Source organism: Ochotona curzoniae, unplaced genomic scaffold (assembly GCF_017591425.1).
Source record: "Ochotona curzoniae isolate NIBS_2020 unplaced genomic scaffold, NIBS_Ocur_1.0 contig_291, whole genome shotgun sequence".
Lineage (NCBI taxonomy): Eukaryota > Metazoa > Chordata > Mammalia > Lagomorpha > Ochotonidae > Ochotona > Ochotona curzoniae.
Window position 1 is genome coordinate 10,107,371 of NW_024465649.1, and position 19,512 is coordinate 10,126,882.

The window sequence follows — 19,512 nt, forward strand, 5'->3', positions numbered from 1 at the left end:
GATTGAAATGTCTTGAGTAACTATTAGTGTCTGGATACTACACTAAATAAGTTCACCAGATAAATTCATTTATTCTCACAACTACTTTATAAGGTAAATAATACTATCACCAGATGAAAGAGGACATAATAGGGATTTAGATGATTAAATGACATGCCCATGATCACAGAGGGAGTAAGTGGCAGAGCCCATGTTTTCATCCAATATGCTCTATTAATATCTGCTTAAAAGAAAAATGTATATTAAAAACATAGCATGAAACATGTTCTTGGAATTTTTCTTAAACAAGCCAACCCTTGCTACCATTCCTATTTAGGTTGAAAAAAGCTGAGATACAGGAAAATCAAGAACTTTGCTCAAGCTCACAAAGGTACGAAATGGTGGCACCAAGATGCACACAACAATGTGTCTGATTCCCATCCCCAGAATCTGTTTGAATTTTGCAGACCCAGATTAAACAGCTTCCATACCCACTGAGCCCTCCTGAAGCTATAATCCCTGTCAATAATTTGTTTGCTTTTTAAAACTATTTTACTTGTTAACTTGAACAATAGCGTTTTGAAGTAAATGATACTTTTATTAGTGATGGAAAAACATATTCAGGACTGTGATGCCCCCGTTTCTGAATGGCAGAGTCTAGATGAAAACTAGAGTATCTCCTGGACATGATTCTTTCCACTTCCATACCTCTTGATGGCTTTAATGGGGCCACATATGCTACCAGTTGCCTTCACAATTAAGTAATAATAGAAGCAATGTTCTGTCAAGTCTCTATGAAATCCTTTTAATCTGACCAAAAATTAAAGCATCATGACTTTTATATTCTGAGGTCTACTACCAGTTTCCATCCTGAGAGAGATGTCCTGTTAAACCTGCTCTGACTCTGCAACTGATGAGAAGCCCATATTTCATGTTACATTTTAAGGCATCAAGGGCACCAGAGCTGAAAAACAAAACCAAAACCAAAAAACCAAAAAACACATAAACCCTATCCACATTAGCCTAAAGTGAGTTCTAGGAACAGCCAACTTTGTACTACAGGCTTTTATGATCTCTCCATCATTCTGCACACTTGATTGGCTGGCCAGAAGCTGCAGAGAAAACAGGGCACATTATGGTCACAGCAGCAATGGTCATGGAGAGGAAGGGACAGTCTATGAATATTGATGTGATGCTGTGGTTTAAATATGATGTAGCTCCTGAACTCATATAGACTTTTTTTTTAAGTTTAAACTCAGAAGTCTATGCTAATGGTACTAATAGGGTGGAGACTCCATCTAATTTTGGAGGTTTGGAAGCAGGTCAGGTAGGAGAGCTTAGAGTCACTGTGGGTGTGCCCTTGGAAAGCTGCTCTTGGAAAAAGGGTTGATTGCAAAAGTCCTCATAGAACCTAGGTGCTCTCTGCTTCCGGTTTCAACATGTGATCTTTTCTTTACACACACATTGCCATTTCTCAACAGATGGCCCAACCAATGGTGCCCACTGTCCAACATCTTGAGCAAAAACAAGCTTCCTTCCATCAAAAGAAGTTTGCTTCAAGTATTTACTTACAGGGAAGAAAATACTGACTTGGGAAGGAGAGGAAGATCAGGTGATGAGTCCTAATAAAGGGTGCTAGGATGAAAAGGAAAAAGCCCTGAATATCTTGTGTATTTCCCCCCTACAATTGATGCAGATTTTCAGTCTTAATCCCCTCATGGTCGAAATGCAAAAAAAAAAAAAAAAAGTCCTCTGCTCTCTCAGAGATTAAACAAATAGACTGATACTGATGCGAAGTATTTAGTATTGAGTTCACAGATATTAAGTAGTCAGTCATTTTATTATATTTCTGTGTCTCATAAATTGGAAACTATGGTGTTTCAGCTGAGAAAAAAATTTCTAAAGAACATACAGAGTTTGGAGATGAGAAATGTATGTGGTAATTGCCTAGAAGTGCCAGATTCCTGGTGGAGATATGAAGACATGGATACATGGGTGGAATTCTTGAAATGGAAATGTGGGGTCACACATGTGAAGTTAGGAGTTGAAAGAGTGGAGGGAGGAAGGACAAGGTAGCTCAGGGAGGATTCATGGGGTATCTACTAGGGGTTTATCCTTGTGCTAGGAACTAAAATAATCCAGAGACAACAAGACTAGAAATCATATGTAAAAGTTCATGGTATGACGGAGGAGTTAATATAGAGTTACAATTGAGATAATAGGCATTAGGCACATCCACACAACACATATGCACACATACATACATACATATGTGCATAGGTACACATACATATATGTGTGAAGTAATAGATAACATATCCCAGAATAGTATATCTGAAACAGTGAGAGAGTGAGAGAGGAAGAGAGAGAGAGAAAGAGAGACTCATATATATTCTGATAGTGTTTCCTTGCTTCAAAATTTTTCCAAATGCTTAAAGGAAGCTGTCAACTCCCTCCCTGGGGAAATTCAAATTCAGCATAACCTCTCATCCATGTGTATGTTCTTTCATGTGTGTGTATGCCTGTACACAATGTGTCTATGGCAGAAATACAGTTTAGAGAGAGTAGTTAGTTTATACCTTAAACTCCATACCCAGTCCATTTGTAAGTTATCCAGCTTCTTTCAAACAAGTCCTTAATCTATCCTATTATTTCATCCTCATTCTTTATCTCTTACCTGGACATCAATGGACCTCTCCTCTCTGTTCTCCCTGAGACTTCTCTGACTCTCTCCTATCTCTGCTTTACATTAGCAGTGGAATGATCTGATGACCCATGGGGCAGCTTATAGCATTGACCTGTTGATGACTCATGTCACTGAAGATAAGGGTCTCATTTTCTACTCTGGCCAGGAAGACCCTATGGCTCCCTTTAGATTCTCTCAGTCTCAGCCCCTACTATTCTCCCCTTCATCTCCACGTGTCCCCTTTCAGATCAGAAACACCACCCTCCTCCCTCTCACAGAGCCTTTCTTAATGCTGTCTATCCAGAAATCATTCTCTCACGTCTCTACATCTCCTTCTTATCCTTCTCCATCTCATTTCACTTTAGATTTCACTCCTCAAAGAGACTTCCAGATCATCCTCAACTTTGTCTCCAGCTTTACCTGTTCATTGACCACTGAGTTCTTATATCAATATGAAGTCATATATTGATTAATTAATTTATTCAAGCAGCCCAATTTTCTAAGCCCCTACTTTTTCCAAAGCACTGTACTAGAAAATGAAATGGCATCCATGAACAAAAGAGATGAAACCCCTACTCTCATGGAATACACATTCTAGAAAGAGGAGAGTAACAATAAATAGGTAAATGTGAGAGCAAGTAAATACTGAAAAGTAATAATTTGATAAGGATTGAAATAAGGATTTGTTTATAATTCACAAAAAGAATTCATAACAATTGACATCGATGTTGAATCTGGCTGACAAGAACTGTGCAGTACAAACATGACAGGGAAAGGGAGGTGGTCCAGAGAGAACAATTCATACAAAGATATACAGATGTTATGAAAAATATGGTATGTTTGAGTGCTAAAGGAAGTGGCAAAAAAAAAGAAAGAAAAAGAAATCAATCAAAATGCCACCAGATTCCTGCAGGATTCAGGGGGCAGATAACAGAGAAGGTATCAGAGATGAGGAAGACATATGGTTATACATGGCTTTTTAGAAACAAAGCCAGCCAATCCTGTTGAGGTAGGGCAGGATGACATCTGGATCGGGGGTGACTACATCATGAGCTTCATGCTGTTTGTATTCATTTAGTGAATAATACAAATTCAATTGGCGTGGTTGACCAAATGAATGTATGAACAAATGAGGCCATGAAAGAAGGCATGGAGGGCTGATAGGGTAAAGTTTCATGGAGGTGGGCATGTTCATAGATGTGTCAAAAGGTGAACTGAAGTTTGTCAGATTAGCAAGATGGTAAAGAGTGTTGGGACTTGAAGAAACATACAACATGAAGAGAGCCGTGTTGTGGAAATACTTGAAGATGAGCCATCACTAATGTAATGGAGCCAGGCTTCAGCAGAGCCAGAATGGAGGATGTATTATCTTTGTTATTCTTTCGATATAAAGAAAGACGATGAGAGCTCCCAAGAGAGGATAATATAAAAAAATTATCTAAATCCATACATTCAACTCTAAGTACATACAGATCTTTGCAAATTTCACACTTCTGTCAGTCATAGCCCACAAAAAATTTTAGGATTTCATTGAAGTCTACCCTCTCTTCCCCAACATTCAAGACTTCCCTTGATTTTCTAATGCACAGCTTCATGCTATTTTTGGGGGAAGAAGCATTTGATCTAAAGAACACATTAGCAGAAAACAGCTTTTTACATCCTCTGGGATGAGCCCAGAGAGGATCTGAAGCAAACCCAAGGACAAAGGATTCCCCCAGAGCAAACCAGACACTATATTCATTTAAATCTTTACTCACCATGCCCACCCAGTCTAGGACATGAAGGCAGACCACACAGGATGTATGTTAGAAAGAAACATTTAATAGAATATAAATTAAAGTCATATGGATCAAAGGTTGAGTAAAAGATGGAGAAAAGAGGGAGAGAGATAAGGAGAGATCTGAAAGAAGGGGAGAAATGGGGGATGAGAAAGAGACAGAGAAAAATACTAGCCAAACATCAAACATGGGAAGATAATGTGTGTGATTCTATTTGTCAAAGAAAAAAAAAGGTGTTTTTTTTTTTCTTTTTGTTCTTTGTAGGTTAATATGTAAATGACATTCTGATTTATTAGCGGACTCCAGCAGATGAGGTGATGATTAGCACATTTCCATATTTATAGAAAAGCAACACTAACTTTCCGGATTTATATAAAATCAGCTCTTCACAAATAGCAAATTGTGCTATTATCGACATATGGTTTTCTATAAACAGAACTGAGGTAATTATCCCTGGGACAATTTGTCAGTGGGCTCCTTTTGAATATTAACCACATTGGAAGCCCATTTATGCCTCATAGATTTTAAAGAGGAAGGTCCAGCAGATCCCTCAGGAAATTATTAGTCCCACACCAAACAGAGGGGTCTGAATGAAAGCTCTACCATGAAGTCGTGGCAGAAGGCCAGGGGCCAAGGCTTCAACACCAGATTCCTGGAACTCTGGGAGGAGTGGTCACCAGGCCTGACGTACGTGTTAGGCTAACACTGGGATAACACCAACTTCCACCTGCCAAAATCCTAGTGAAACTGTCTAACACCTAATAGAAGCTCAACAAATGATAATTCCATTTCTTCCTTCATGTTTTTAAACAATTCTTTTTTAAAAAAAAAAGACCTGCTTGAATAAAGTTTTCCATGTTCCATGTTTTTTACATTGGTTCTTAGTTAACTATTTTCATCCAGTATATGTGTATACATGTCTATTTAGCTGGAAGAAGTTTCTTGAAGCAATAACTTAACGCCAGCATCTACAATCCATGAGGGTATTTTCCAGTCTATCTCTGGCTACTGCTCAATACCTTCCTTAGGATTCATGCATTTGTATTTAGACTTGTATTTGAGTTTTTGCTTTTAATTTTAAAAATCCTGTAACTCAAAAGGGTAATAAACATGTTTATATTTGCTCACCTTTATATCTTTACATATAATGGATGCTCAAATGGAACAGCTTGAATTATGTTTTTTAAAATGTAGATCTAAAAATGGATAAATTAATAAATAACCATAGCCAGGAATTTTATTAATGATGACTCTTATACTACCTGTCATATTTTCAATACTCACTATGCATTATGCTCTGTGGTTAGTGATAAAGAGATAAATAGAAAACTATTGAATGAAGCACTTGCTTCAAACATCCTGCACTCTAGAAGGGAAGAAAAATTTTAATATTTGGAACATTTTTATTTAAAAACTAAATTGTAGGAGAATTGCATTAACATGTTGAAAAATGGAAGTACTGTGTAAGCTGGCACAGTCAAATAAATCACCTTATACTGGCTATTTGAGCTTGGCTCACTAATACGGGCAGATCACTCATTTTTTTGCTGTATCTTCATCAACAGGGTAATTGATATGCAAACCACAAGGAGCTTCAGGTTGGAAAAACACAAACTTCCAGGTCCACTCAGAATTTTTCGTTTCATTAAGTTTGGATGGCAATCTCATGATTAGATTTTGAACAAATTCACAGGTGAGTTCCTAAACTCACCTTGAGAACAAGTGCTGTCAAAGGTGAGAGTGAGGTCATGAAGACCATTGATGCCATGGGAAGGAGTTTAGACAATATTCTTGGTCATTCGAGGTATGAGGCAAGGAAACCACATTAGCATGTGTGAAGGGGAAATATCTGTCTAGCAGCAGTTGTCTAGAGTAGGGAGAAGTGAGGCTGCCCTCAGTGGCTATTTGCAAAGTTATATGGTGGTAAGTGAAAGACGGAATCCCAGACCATAGCTGAAAAGGAGGTCATGTGAAGATAAACGAGAGAGAAAAGAAAGAAAAACAAAAATCTGGGATGATGCTAGGTTTCTAGCTTCACTGATAGCATTTCATCAGCCAAAAATTACCATTCAGTACAACTTCCAACATTTCAAGTAACACAATGCCCCAATTCTTTTAAAAGAGATAACCACAATACAGTAGGAATCCCATAGTTTTGAAGGACTGGATAAATCTGAGTTCAGATTCTGTCAGCAGAGCTTATTAGCAAGTCATTTCACCCTTCTGGTCTCAGTTCCCCCAGAAATATTAATATGCGTGCTACCTACCTTATAGAGTTGTTATAAAAACTAAGTGAAATTACCCAGGACTCACTCTGTGTGTGTGTGTGTGTGTGTGTGTGTGTGTGTGTGTGTGTGTGTGTGTGTCTTGTATAGCACTGTGAACAAACCAGCTGTCCTACTCACCAAAAGATTCCATTTTCTCTTTGTTAAGCACCAGGATGTATTCGTAAGTGCCACCCATGGATCCAGACGTGATGTAATGAGTACCATAGTCATTGATGAACTTGGAATACATGCCGTAATCGTATTGCTCTGGAAGCTCCATCAATGATTGCAACATTCCTTCATCCAGCATGATGTCATCCCTCCTCATCTTGAATTGGGCAGTTTGTACCTTTGTGGAAATTCTCATGAATCTGTATTTCTGCCACCAATAGGCACAAGTGAATGAAGAGAACCAAGGGAACATAAATGTTACTATGTGAGACCAAGAATTTAGTAGATGTGGGAAAACACATAAGCATAAATACACATAATGGAGTGTTATATCTGCAAGCATGCATTACACATCAATGTGTGGCACACTTCTCTCTGTTTCCAAATGTCCTGGGCCAGATCAAGTTCTCATCAATTATCAACTAGGTTGATACAATGGCCTCTTCACTGTGCTGCCTATCTCCATTCTTTCCTATGTCCATCCTCACCTCCAAATTCTCCCAACTAGAATCAAGTGCTACACTCTGCAAACTCTTATACAACTACGATTAACCATCAAATATGCTCAGCATGAGACAGATGCAGAGGTGTACTCTTAAATAAGATAGGCTCATGTCTTCATGAGGTCTGTATCCTAGTGGTAATGTTAATCTAATTAAGTATCAACAAGGAGTAAGGTCCTCAGATAATAAATAAAAGAGCATTGGGGGATGGGGGATGGGGGATTGACTCCAGAGGAGGAGCGTCACTTCTGTGTATTACTTTCAGTTAAAACAAACCTTGAGTGCAAAATAACAATGAAAGTTTACAAAATCCACCTGCTTTCAGAGAAGTCCATATTAACATGCAATCCTTCCTTTTGGTTTAATAGCTAATTTGTGCAAAGCTCCGGAACTCACTTTACATTTGTTGAGTCAGTTAATTTTTATAACTGTATTTTCATCACCCAAGTTAATCTTTGAAACCCAATCAGATCTATAGTCCTGGGGTCCATGTTACTAAAACATTTTGGTAATTTTCTAACCAATTTAATAAACATTTCACTGTACCCTGAGTAGTCCTCTGCCCTACTCACTCCTTTCCTTCCCTTCTTCCTCCAGCTGAAACATATTCTGTCTCATTAGTGGGAAGCCTCCCATCTGCAGGCTTTTGTCCATGCTGTTTTCATGCCACTAGTACCTCCTGGCTCCCTGTACCTCCCTGACTCCTACTGGTTTGTAGTCTCCACTTAGGCAGGTGTCTCTTCCTCCAGAATGCGTCTCTCCTCCCTGCTGGGTAACAGGCACTTGGTGGTGAATGTATGATGGGCAGATGAGTGATTTATTAAATATGCAGCCAGCCTTCCTAATTGTTTGGAAAAGGCAAGCTTGCTTTGGAATTCAAATTTTGAGATTCTAGCTATTTGTCTTTAACACAGTCCCTATAAGTTTAAAATACCCATGAAATAGGAATATGGAGGGAGGGGTTGAGGTTGGGGTGAATGGGTAAGAATTTAGTCTTATCGTTCAATTTTATTCCCTTTGTGATGATTCTGTGTGCAAAAGCATAATAAGAAAAACAAACATGATTACCACTGATCAGACATTTCCAATTACACCAGCAAATTAAGGTTCAATTACTACTGTACTTTTTTAATGCAATTAGGGTAGTACGTGTTCAGTGTAGATTATGGGATACTATGAGACACAGACATTATGGTTTACTACCTTCTCATTATACTTGCTCAACTTATTCAAGAACAAAGCAGCTTCTGAACCGGAGACACCCAAGGTTCCTTTTATGAGATGTTGTAGGCTAATGGTCACTCCTACAAACAGAGACCGACCATTTTTCACTGTTAGAAGAAGCTCGTTTCCATCCTCATACAATTCTGAGGAGATTTTAGTATCTGCCAGTGCCTGGAAAGACACAAATCACTTCAGTTTGTGAACATAGAGCTATTTTTCAATTCATTTTCAATATTTAAATCATTGCGTTGTGAGATAGCTAAAGTTCCAGGCTATTAGAACTAATGCTTAAAAAAAATTCACCCAGACATCAGATTGATGTAGAAAATATAGCAGTGTTAATGTTTAATGGTACTGTTGAAATGTTTATTTTACATGAAATACACCCACAGATAATTCCAAGAATACTATATTGTATGAACATTAATTATGTTGCTGTTTTAAAAATGATTTTGGGGGACCTGCACAATGGCTCTGTGGCTAAATCCCGTGGGATTTATGTGGCTAAACCTCTGTGGGATTTCATATGGACTCCGGTTCATGTTCTGGCTACTCCACTTTCCATTCAACTCCCTGCTTGTGGTCTGGGAAGGTAGTGGAGGATGGCTCAAATCTTTGAGATCCTGCACCCATGTGGGAGACGCAGAAGAAGCTCCTGGCTTCAGATTGGCTCAGTTCCAGCAGCTGCGGCCACTTGGGGAGTGGACCAGCAGATGGAAACTTTCTGTCTCTCCTTCTCTCTGCAAAATCTGCCTTTCCAATAAAAAGAAAATAAATCTTGTAAAAATGTTTACATACTTAGATGGCAGAGTATGAGGGAGCAAGAGAGAGAGAGAGAAGAGGGAAGAGAGATCTATCTGCTGGTACCCTTTACAGATGCTTTCAATAGCCCGGACTGAGCCTAGATTAAGGAAAGCTGGAACCCCTTCTAGATCTTCCACATGGGTTAATGGGCCCTAAGCAATAGAGCTGTCATCTGCTGACTCTGGAAGACATTGGCGGCATCCTGGATCAGAAACAGAATAGCTAAGACCTGAACCAGGCGTTCTAATGTGGGAATAAGGTATCCCCGGGTGCATTGAACTACTACACCTGCTCCAAGCAAGGATTTGTATTTGACTGCCTTATATTCCTGGTGAAAAGGCCATGTACCTTTGCAATGGTGACATATAGAAAGCCATGGCTGGGCATGGATTGGGGAGGAAAGGCACCAGGGGATGAGTAGATGCCTGTAGCCTCTGCAGAGATAAGCTTTAGAGCTGTGCACAGATGTTTAGCAATTTAATTTCAGACATACACTATGAGGACAGTTCAAAAAGCTCGTGGTAAATTAATTAAAAGACATTTATTGTAGAGCAAAACATGTTTGGAATTTATGCATAGATTTTCATAGTAAGACATTTTCCATGACTTTTTTGAAGGGCCTTTGTTGAACTGTATTTCTCTGTTGACTTTAAGCCTGAGTCAAGATCAAGGGCACTGCAAGGCCCAAAGAAGCCACTGAGCAACATGCCATACAGTTGACATTATGCTTCCAGGGCTAATGTGTTTCATCCTAGCATCTAACATCCGAGCAGCAGCTCATGTCCTGATTGTTGTACTTCTAATCTAGCCTCTTACTAATGTACCTGCGAAACTGCAGATGATGGCCCTGCCACTGATGTGGGAGTCCTGGATGAAGCCTGGACCAGCATTAGTTATTGAGGCCATTAGGTGGAGAGAACAAGAAGATAGAAGATCATTTTCTCTCTCTCTCTCTTTCAAATTAATCAATAAATCTAACAGAAAAGAAAGAAAAGAAAAATTGAATGTCCATTTCTTGGGTATGGACAATGGGCATTAGTAAGGTATTGTTGCTTCTAGTTTCTGGGACTTGAGAAACCTTTGTTCCCACAGCATAGTCTAGTCCATCTTGCCTAACGCATAGACCTTTTCTGAGATTAGGATAATGGCATTGTCTGTGGCTCACATGCCTGAGACAGAGTAGAGGTTGATTTAGGGATGGGGCAACACGTTTGAATTAAACTACTGCCTGAGGTGTTGGCTTCCCATATTGAAATGACAGTTTGAGTACCTGCTGCTCTGCTTCCAGTCCAGTTCCCTGAGAAAGCAGTGGAGGATGTATAATGTGCTTGCACCCCTGCCACCCATATAGAAGATTAGGCAGAGTTCTGGGCTACTTGTTTTGGTCTGGCCCAGACCTTGTGGATAGAATTTCTCCTCTCCCATCTCTCTCTCTGTATGTATGTGGCCCTTTCTCTCTTTTTCATGTGTGTGTATGCTAGTCTCTCTTTGAAAATAAATTAAGCTTTCAAGAAACCTAACCGTACAAGCTTAATGTCATTTTCTGTCAATACTTCTTTCTTGAGAAACGTAGGGGAGTGGAAGTTGTGACCAACTAACTATTGAGAATTTTAGGATCCTGCCATCTCTTGCCATAGATTTGATAGTTGTGGATATGATGGGTACAACTACATATATATGTGAAGTGTTCTTGTTGGCCACATACTGAAGTGCAGCTCTAGGACAGATACCTTACCTCTTTAAGTCTCTCTTTTTTAAGATTCATTTTTACTTAGAAAGTTAGAGTTACCATAGTGTTGTAAACTTTTTTTAACTTCATTCCTTTTTTTGATTTTGTTTTATGGCTCTTCATTTAATGAGATGTATAGTAACTGTGTAATACAGACTACCATATCAGGATGTGAAGATACAATGCAGTGTGCATCTCTACTTCCTAATCAAAGATGGACTCTCAATGAAACTATTAAACATATCTTGACAATAGAATGTTGTGTTGTCTGCCATTTTTCATACCTGCAATATCAGGATACACTTAAATAGCAGAATGACGGACTTAGGGCTGTTTATGAAGGATTATTGTAATAATATAGAGGAAATCGGTGGCATGAGGATTTGGGGAGGGAGTAAGGTAAAACCCAGTACCTATGGAATTGTATCATAAAATTTAAAAAGTAAAGGAAAAAAGAAGAAGAAGATCAGAGTTAAATGAGAAGGAGTTAGAGTACGAGAGACAAAGATCTTCCATCTGCTGGTTCACTCCCAAAATAGCTGCTATGGTCAGGATTTACACAAGTGGAACTCAAGAGCCAGGAGCCAGGTCTCTCCTGTGGGTAGCCAGGACCCAAATATTTGATCCATCTTCTACCATTTTACCAGGTATGTTAGCATGGAAGTGAATCAGAAATGGAGCCACTGGGACTCAAAGTGGTGCCCTTATGAAATGGCAGCATCACAGGTGGAGGCTTTACCGATTATGCCGCAGTGCTGGCCCTGTAAGTACCATATATATAATGGATAATGATCATATCGACTCTACCGTGTTGTTGTGGAGAGCAAATAAAAAGTGTACATTAGAAGCAGAAAACCTGACTTAGTATACACATTTGGTAATGTGTGCTACATGGAGCAGTGTCTCAGGCCAAGAATCAGCAGGAAAGACACAAATGCTCACAGGCAGCTTCTGGAACTGGCCCTGACCCACGAGGAACTCCTGGTATTCTGGAGGCCACAGAATCTAGGAGACAGAATCCTCAAGGTCATCCTCAATTTGCAAGCATTTCTGTTTGAACAGTTTTTTTTTTTCTTGCAAATAAACCATGTGAGCAACTCCTCGTGAAATAAGCGCCTGGGTCTCGGACCCTGTCCTTCTGCAGGCCATATCCTTGCCCCTTCATTTCACAGATTTATAGGAAAATGGTTCCAGGGAGGGGCTGTGAGATTGGTTCTCAAAGTCTTCTCTGAGCATACCAGCAAACCATCTCATCTTGCAGGTCTGGGAACAGGGCCCAGAGATGTGTTACTTGGTATGAAATCAAGACTTAGCAGGCATTGTGCCTCAAGGCTGAGCTCAGCCCTGGGCAGTTGAAAAGGGGTCTGTCTCCACTGGCAAGCTCTACACACATAAAAGCTTTCCAGAACAGGGGAGAGCTGTCCCTCCCTGCCACATGCCCCGTGCTGTGGCTGCAGGTTTGTCTCTATTTGAACTTACCTCAAAGTGGTACTTCAGGAAGTTGTAGGGTTTCCGAAAATATTTATCATCCTCTCCATGATAGAGATGCTCACACACAGGGTCATAACGCAGCTCCCTCCACTCCCCGTTGTACACAGTCTCACACTGGCCCCCATAATACCTGGCGTCGTACACACTCTGAGCCTCTTCCTGGGTCAGGATGTTGTATCTGAATTGAAAACAGAGCTACTGAGAAAGAGGGAGAGAGAGAAAACACAAGAGCTTTGGAAAGGCCAAGAAGATATAAAATGTCATGCAGTGGAAGGTGTAGCTGCTAGTGTAAACAGTAGTTTGTCAAACTGTGTTCCTTGGAGATATAGGGTTCCTCCAGTGACTTAAGAAAAACTATGGGTAAGCCTTGAAGACTGAGTGTCCCTGGTCAGGGCTCAGAGCTCCCCTTTACCCACAGCATCTGCTCCAGACATAGACTAGTGCTCCCACAAAGGAAAAGTTCTTACACACTTGTTAAATGAATCAGAGAAGGATGTGCACAATTACTAAAAGTCTAAGCATCAGAACCAGAGTCTGAACCTGATTCCCAGCTTACCTTCCTTGGTAAGTCATTTGTAAAGAAGTAGTTAATAGTGTGATTTCTCATAGAGTTGCATAGGGATTCAAACAAGTACAGAAGTCATATTCATGCTTGGTATGAATGAAGTACTGAATAAATCTTGCTGCTATTCATGTTGGCATTATTTCAGAAAATAACACTGAAGGTGAAAACAAAGTTTGAAAGATTGAGTGACATTCATAGTGTGAAGGTTAAGATCATAATCCTTAGAAAGTTGTCCTTAAGGGCCGTGAGATATCAGAGTGCAGAGTTTGAATGCCACACAGACTTTTGTTTAATTTTTAGCTCTGTCACTTGCTAGCTATATGACTAAGAATACCTAATAAAAACTCTAAAATTCCTTCACTCAATTGAGTGATATAACTGATATAATACTACCCATATCTTGGGTTCAGTGTTGTGGTATAGTATGTTAAGCTGTTGCCTAAGAGGCCAGCATCCCACATGATGGCTCCTTTGAGTCCCAGCTGTTCCTCTTCCTCTCCACCTCCCTCTTAATTTGCCTAGGAAACTGTTGAAGATGGTTCAAGTACTTGGGCCCCTTGCACTCATATGGGAGACCCAGATGAAGTTCTTGGTTCCTGAATTAAGCCTTGATCAGCCCTGGGCAATGTGCAACAGTTCAGGGAGTGAACCAGCAGGTGGAAGAGCTCTCTTTTTCTCTCTCCATTCCTTGCCCCATATCTCCATTTCTAGAACTTAGCCTTTTGATATTAACTAATTACACCAACCTCTCATGGGTTTTATCAAATCTGAATGAGAGTATTAATATTTCCTTTCCCCTAGCCCACACTTAATGATATTTCCTTTTCCTACCCTACGCTCCTCCAAAAATGTCTTCCTGTACTTTCTTTTGAGTTTTTCAAATATATTTGCCTAGCTTTCATGCCTTAAAAACACATGGCTTCTTTATATTTATGTAAATGCAAAGTAGCTAAAATAAAGCTTTGGTTTTTCTATAAATGGCAAATTGGGCAGAACAACAACAACAACAACAACAACAAAACATGAGGAATGGCTAAGACTTTTAAGACAACAATCAAAACCTCTTAGTTTCAGATGACAAAAGTATAGATGTCTACATTTCTCAAATTCCTATTTAACCTTCAATATCCAATGACTTATTTAAAAAAAATTATTCAATCTTTTCTTCTTCCCTACATAGTCTTTTCTCTTCACAAATTTATTTGCTTATTTGAAAGGCATGGAGAGGCAGATGACAGCCTGAGTTTCCATCCATTGGTTCACATGGAAATGCCCGCTAACTACTTCAGCTATCACTTGTTGCCTCCCAGAATCTGCATTAGCAGGAATCTGGAGTCAGGAAGCAGAGACAGTCATTGGAACCAGGCACTCCAACACAGGATGCAGGCATGTGAATCAGTATTCTAATCACATGCCACAAAGCCCAACTTAAATATTGTCTCATCCATTTGGACTTCCTTGGTGACCCTGTATAAACAGTTACTCTTTTCCCCATGGTGCCCTGCCTGTAGTGATGACCTCTGTCATGGCATTTATTGTTGCTGTTTATGCCCTGTGTGAAAAGCAAAAATACAGATGAGCAGGGAAAAAATTGTGAACAAAACCTGCCTCAAAGGGATAAATGGATAATTACAGTGCACCTGGCACCTGGTTGAAATTCAACATATGTTGACTTCCTTCATCTCTTCCTTTCTCCATCTCATTCTTCACATTAGTGAAAGTGATGTAATAATAGCTATGATAGATTGGATACACAGCCTACTAGACATTGAGCATACATTAGCTTTCAACCTCATGAAATCTCACAAATGCAGAAATTAAAGCTTAGACAAATTAAGTAACATGCCTGTAATCACAGCTGGATCTTTATAAGCTTTTTTTTTACCAGTAAATATTGGGCTCCTTATTTTTATTCCACCCTGTAATTTCTCTCTCTCTATCTACTAAATGTATTTCTTTCCATAGCTTATAAATAGAGTCTCCTTAGCAGACTAAACAAAGATTAAAAGCACAAAAAGCCCTAAGATTGTATGATAATTTCCAAGCCAAAATGAAGCTATGTAATTCTAGAAGCTATGATTGAGAAAGCTCCAGAGAACATGAAAGGTCCTATTCAGAGAAGATTTAGCTCTTATAAATCTTGCATAGATTTACAAGAAATAGTCACAAAGTGAGTATAAAATTATATGCATAAGGATGTTCATTGCACTGTTGTTTGGAAGAGAGAAATTGAAACAAATCCAATTATCCTTTAATAGAAATTAACCAAATAAACTATTTTATAGCTATCTTATAGATGAGTCAACCAGCTGTTAAAAAAATAAAAGGTCAGTTAATAAATATTTTAAACTTTGCAAGAGGTAAATCTGTGTATGTATCTGTATCATTATATGGTGAAAGTGGTATTCCAATAAAAATGTATTTACAAAGCAACAGGTTAAATTTTATCTTTGAGCCAACAGTGCATTAAACTTTATTATAGATTATTATGTTGTTTAGAAAAAAACAAGGGAGATCTTCAATGTACTTTTAGATTGAAACAAACAAGTTATTAACAGCAAGGAAAACATGATCATATTAGTGTAAAATCTACCTACATTTAAAATTAACACTCACCATGTGTTTCATGCAGTATATATTATCAACAATTTTTAACCTAATCAAGAAGTACTTAGACAAAATGCCACAGGAGTAGGCAGAGTGAGGTGCAGGGACATCCAATGTTTACTTCTTTAACATGGGGTCATTCCATTGGCTCAGCACTCAGTGTGGGCAAAGTACACCCTCAGGAAGCACCCTTGAATCACTCACATTGAATTCCGTGAGCATTGAGTCGTAGACTGCAATCATGTGTCAGTATGAAAAAATATATATTTTTGGCCTCAAAATTCCGTGTGTCTACTGAATTTGTTGCAATGTCACTCTCCAAATCAATGACAAAACATTTCATTAGACTGAGAACTGAATAACATCGCCCTGACATTCATAGATTCAAATACTAACACTTCATAGCTCAGAATGTGACTACACTCAAAGATCAAATCCTTACAGAGCTGATTCAGTTAAGACGAGGTTCCTGGGTGCTCCTTTTCCCAATGTGAGTAAAATTCTTGAAAGAGAAAGTTATGAAAAAAAAGGAGAAAGTTATGACATCAGCATATAAAAAGGGAAGAACAGAGGGTACATATAGATGTAAGAGAATGCATTTCTCTATCCCATTTATGATACTTTGTAATGGCAAACTTAGCACACTTGTACTACATGAATATAGGACGTGTGTGTGTGTGTGTGTGTGTGCGTGTGTGCGTGTGTGAGATAGTGGCAGAATAATACCAGAATGCCACTAAATGTAACGGGTTAGGTTGGCAACTGGAGAAGCAGAGATGCCAAGAAGCACTTAGACTGGGAAGTTGAGCAATCAGTAGATATCCCAAGCCCTTCTGGATACATTCTGGACTAGGATATGCAGAAGGATTAGGGGATTATGACGCAGGGCTAAGCTAGATGCATTAGGATCAAAGAGTGAGCGTAAGGAGTATCAACAAAACTACCTGCAGAATGTATTGCCTGCCATTTATAATCTGATTGAATTGACACAATAAGAAATTATAGACTGGTGGTTTAATCAACAGAAATTAATTTTCTCATTCTGGAGTTTTGAATATTCCAAGTCCAAGACAAGATGACATCAGGGTTGGCTCCTGTTGAGGATTCATGGTTGGAATTGACACATCTTCAGTGTGTTCTCTCAGATGGTTTCTCTGTGCACATGGGGTATCTTTTTCTCTCGGCAGAATGATACCAGGACTATTGGATCATTTACATCTTCATTTCTAACCACCTCCCTAAAATGCCTGTTTCCAAGGGCAGTCACACTGGGGGTGTGGATTTGACCTATGAATTTGGGATGGGACCATGGGGCACCAATTTAATCCATAATGCTAGGGAAAGAGTAGTTAGGTTAGGAATGTGGGGAAAATATTTAAGAAAAAATTTAAACTAAATATACTAAGCTTCAAAATGAAAGAGTGCAGAACATAAAGTGCAGAAAAAAGAGAGGTTAGAATCAGGACTGATTTACTGTCAACAGGTAAAGGAAGTATGGACTGGACATTAAGCAGCAATGGCAAAGTCTGTCTCACCACAGAGCTCAAGTTCATTGCGATGTATTACACCTTTCCTTCTGGTTTCATGAGCAATCTTGGCTCAATACAGATTCTGATCAAGGCTATCAGAAAGGGTACTGGATCACAGAAAAGCTGTCATTTCATGACATCAGGGAAATCTTCATGGAACATGTGCTGTTTCCAATGGGCTTTAGGAACAGAACTGGGGTAGAGGAGATCAGCTAGAGAATAGCAACAGGTAGAGGGAAAGGAGAACCTACCACAGGCGTAGACAGAAATCGTGAGCAATGTTCTGTAGGACAGACAGGCAATGCCTATGATTAGAAAGAAACCATCCTGTACTTTTGAATGGCCACAGGCAGGGACTCACCCCAAGGCTGCCTTCTCTGATCCTGGAATTGGCTCATACTGTGAGCAGTCATTTTCCACGTCCCTGGAGTCCTCACAGTTGTCCTCATCAGAACCATCAAGACAGTCATTCTCTCCATTGCACACGAGGTGGCGTTTCAGGCAGCGACCTGAGAGAGACAAAGATATGGATGGCCAAGGGACCTCCACCTCTGAAACAGACCTCCCTTCTGGGCCATCCCCTCTGTGCCTCTGCACCCAGGAAAGGCACTGCTTCAGTTGCTGATCCTCTAAACCAACCTTCATGGTGTACCCACCAATAATCTTTCTAAAATGCCCCTTTGCATTTGCTCTGCCTCCTGTGACTTCCCATGCTTCTCCTTCCAAACCTGTGCTGGAGGTTAACTCAGTGGCCCATCACCCTCCTGTCTTCCAAAGCCTTGATGCTGCAGATATTGGGAGACAATTCTGAGTCCCTGAATCCTGTGCTTTCTGCACATCTTTCTCCTAAAGACATCTAGTCTAGTTTCCAAGTCACAACTAAAATTCCATATTCTATCCACTCTTGCTCCTGAAAGCATACTTGAACAAACCCTGATAGGGAGCTGCACTTGGCCACTTACATATGACTATCACAAAATATTGTAATGAGCTCCTTGAAAATATCTCTCCCTTGGGGTCAGTGCCATGGCATATTTGCCAACTGGCATCCTTTTGGGGAGCCAGTTCAAGTCTCACTGCTTCACTTTCAATTCAGCTCCCTGCTAATAGCCTGGAAAAGCAGTAAATAAAGGCCTGAGTACTTGGACCCTGCTCCTCGCTTCAGGCCAGTCCATATCTGTCCATTGCAGCCACTGAGAATGAACTAGTAGATGGAAGACCTCTCTCTCTCTGATATCCAAATAAATAAATATCTTTTAAACATGCCTAATCCTGGGCCCAATCTCAATCCTATAGAATAGCCACCTCCAGGGGAAAGATCCAGGAGTCTTCATTTCAAAAATCTGCTCTAGTAAAGTATTTTCTATGATGTGTTTGAACGGCATGCTACTCACCTGTCTCCTTACACTGGAAATCCTGTCCACACTCTGCTGGCCTTAGACAAGCTGTGGGACTAGAACAGCTGGCTTGGTCCCAGATATCACCACTGCAGATGGTTCCCCCAAACTTGCTAGGCTGCAAGAGGCTCCGGTGTCGATACTAAATCAGATTTTTGAATCAGATACAGTCTTGTCAATCAATCAACCAAGATAAATGCAGGCAGTGCTCAGCCTTAACATAAGGAACAACTATCTCATGATTGAAAGCTGCCTACAGAATTGTCTTTGAGGGGATGGTTATGCATAAACAGTAGTGTTCAACAAGCGGTGGCATTTACCCCACTCTCCACCTGGAATATAAAAGAGGGCCTCCAAGCATCAAATGAGAGCCTTAGAGAAGATATTTCTAGGGTCCATCTACTTGCTGAAAATTACCCCTGTTGTGTTTTTTGCAATCAGTTAATATCTACTTATCTGTTAAGATTTATGCCATGCCTTCTCTTGGAAAGCTTTCCTGATCTTCTCTCTCTCCTAGAACCTGCTGTATAAGTTTGCAGTTGAATAGTCAGTCACTCATTTGTTGTTCTGTGCCATCAGTGTGTTTATGGGATTAGGGCTGGTGAAGGAAAGACCACATCTTATTTTGATTCATATAGTTGACACTTGATCTGTGACACTTTAAGAGGCACTTTCAGAGTTATTGATATTCTTTGGTAGCATTTCTTCTGGCCATAACATCTCTTTAATCCCTGCTCTGTATCTATGGTTGAGGTGGGGGGACTTCAGTCAGTCATGGTAAC

General features: G+C 39.7%; 1 protein-coding gene across 1 annotated transcript in view; it reads right to left on the bottom strand.

Moving 5' to 3' along the window:
- C8A (complement C8 alpha chain) overlaps positions 1 to 19,512 on the bottom strand; it is a 64,240-nt gene that overhangs the window by 28,444 nt on the left and 16,284 nt on the right. Inside the window, exons 3-7 of the mRNA XM_040978653.1 lie at positions 18,728 to 18,872; positions 17,695 to 17,842; positions 12,621 to 12,810; positions 8,588 to 8,779; positions 6,849 to 7,089 (exon numbers count right to left, since the gene is read on the bottom strand). Coding sequence (XP_040834587.1) covers positions 6,849 to 7,089; positions 8,588 to 8,779; positions 12,621 to 12,810; positions 17,695 to 17,842; positions 18,728 to 18,872 — 916 coding nt within the window. The remainder of the gene's footprint in view (positions 1 to 6,848; positions 7,090 to 8,587; positions 8,780 to 12,620; positions 12,811 to 17,694; positions 17,843 to 18,727; positions 18,873 to 19,512) is intronic.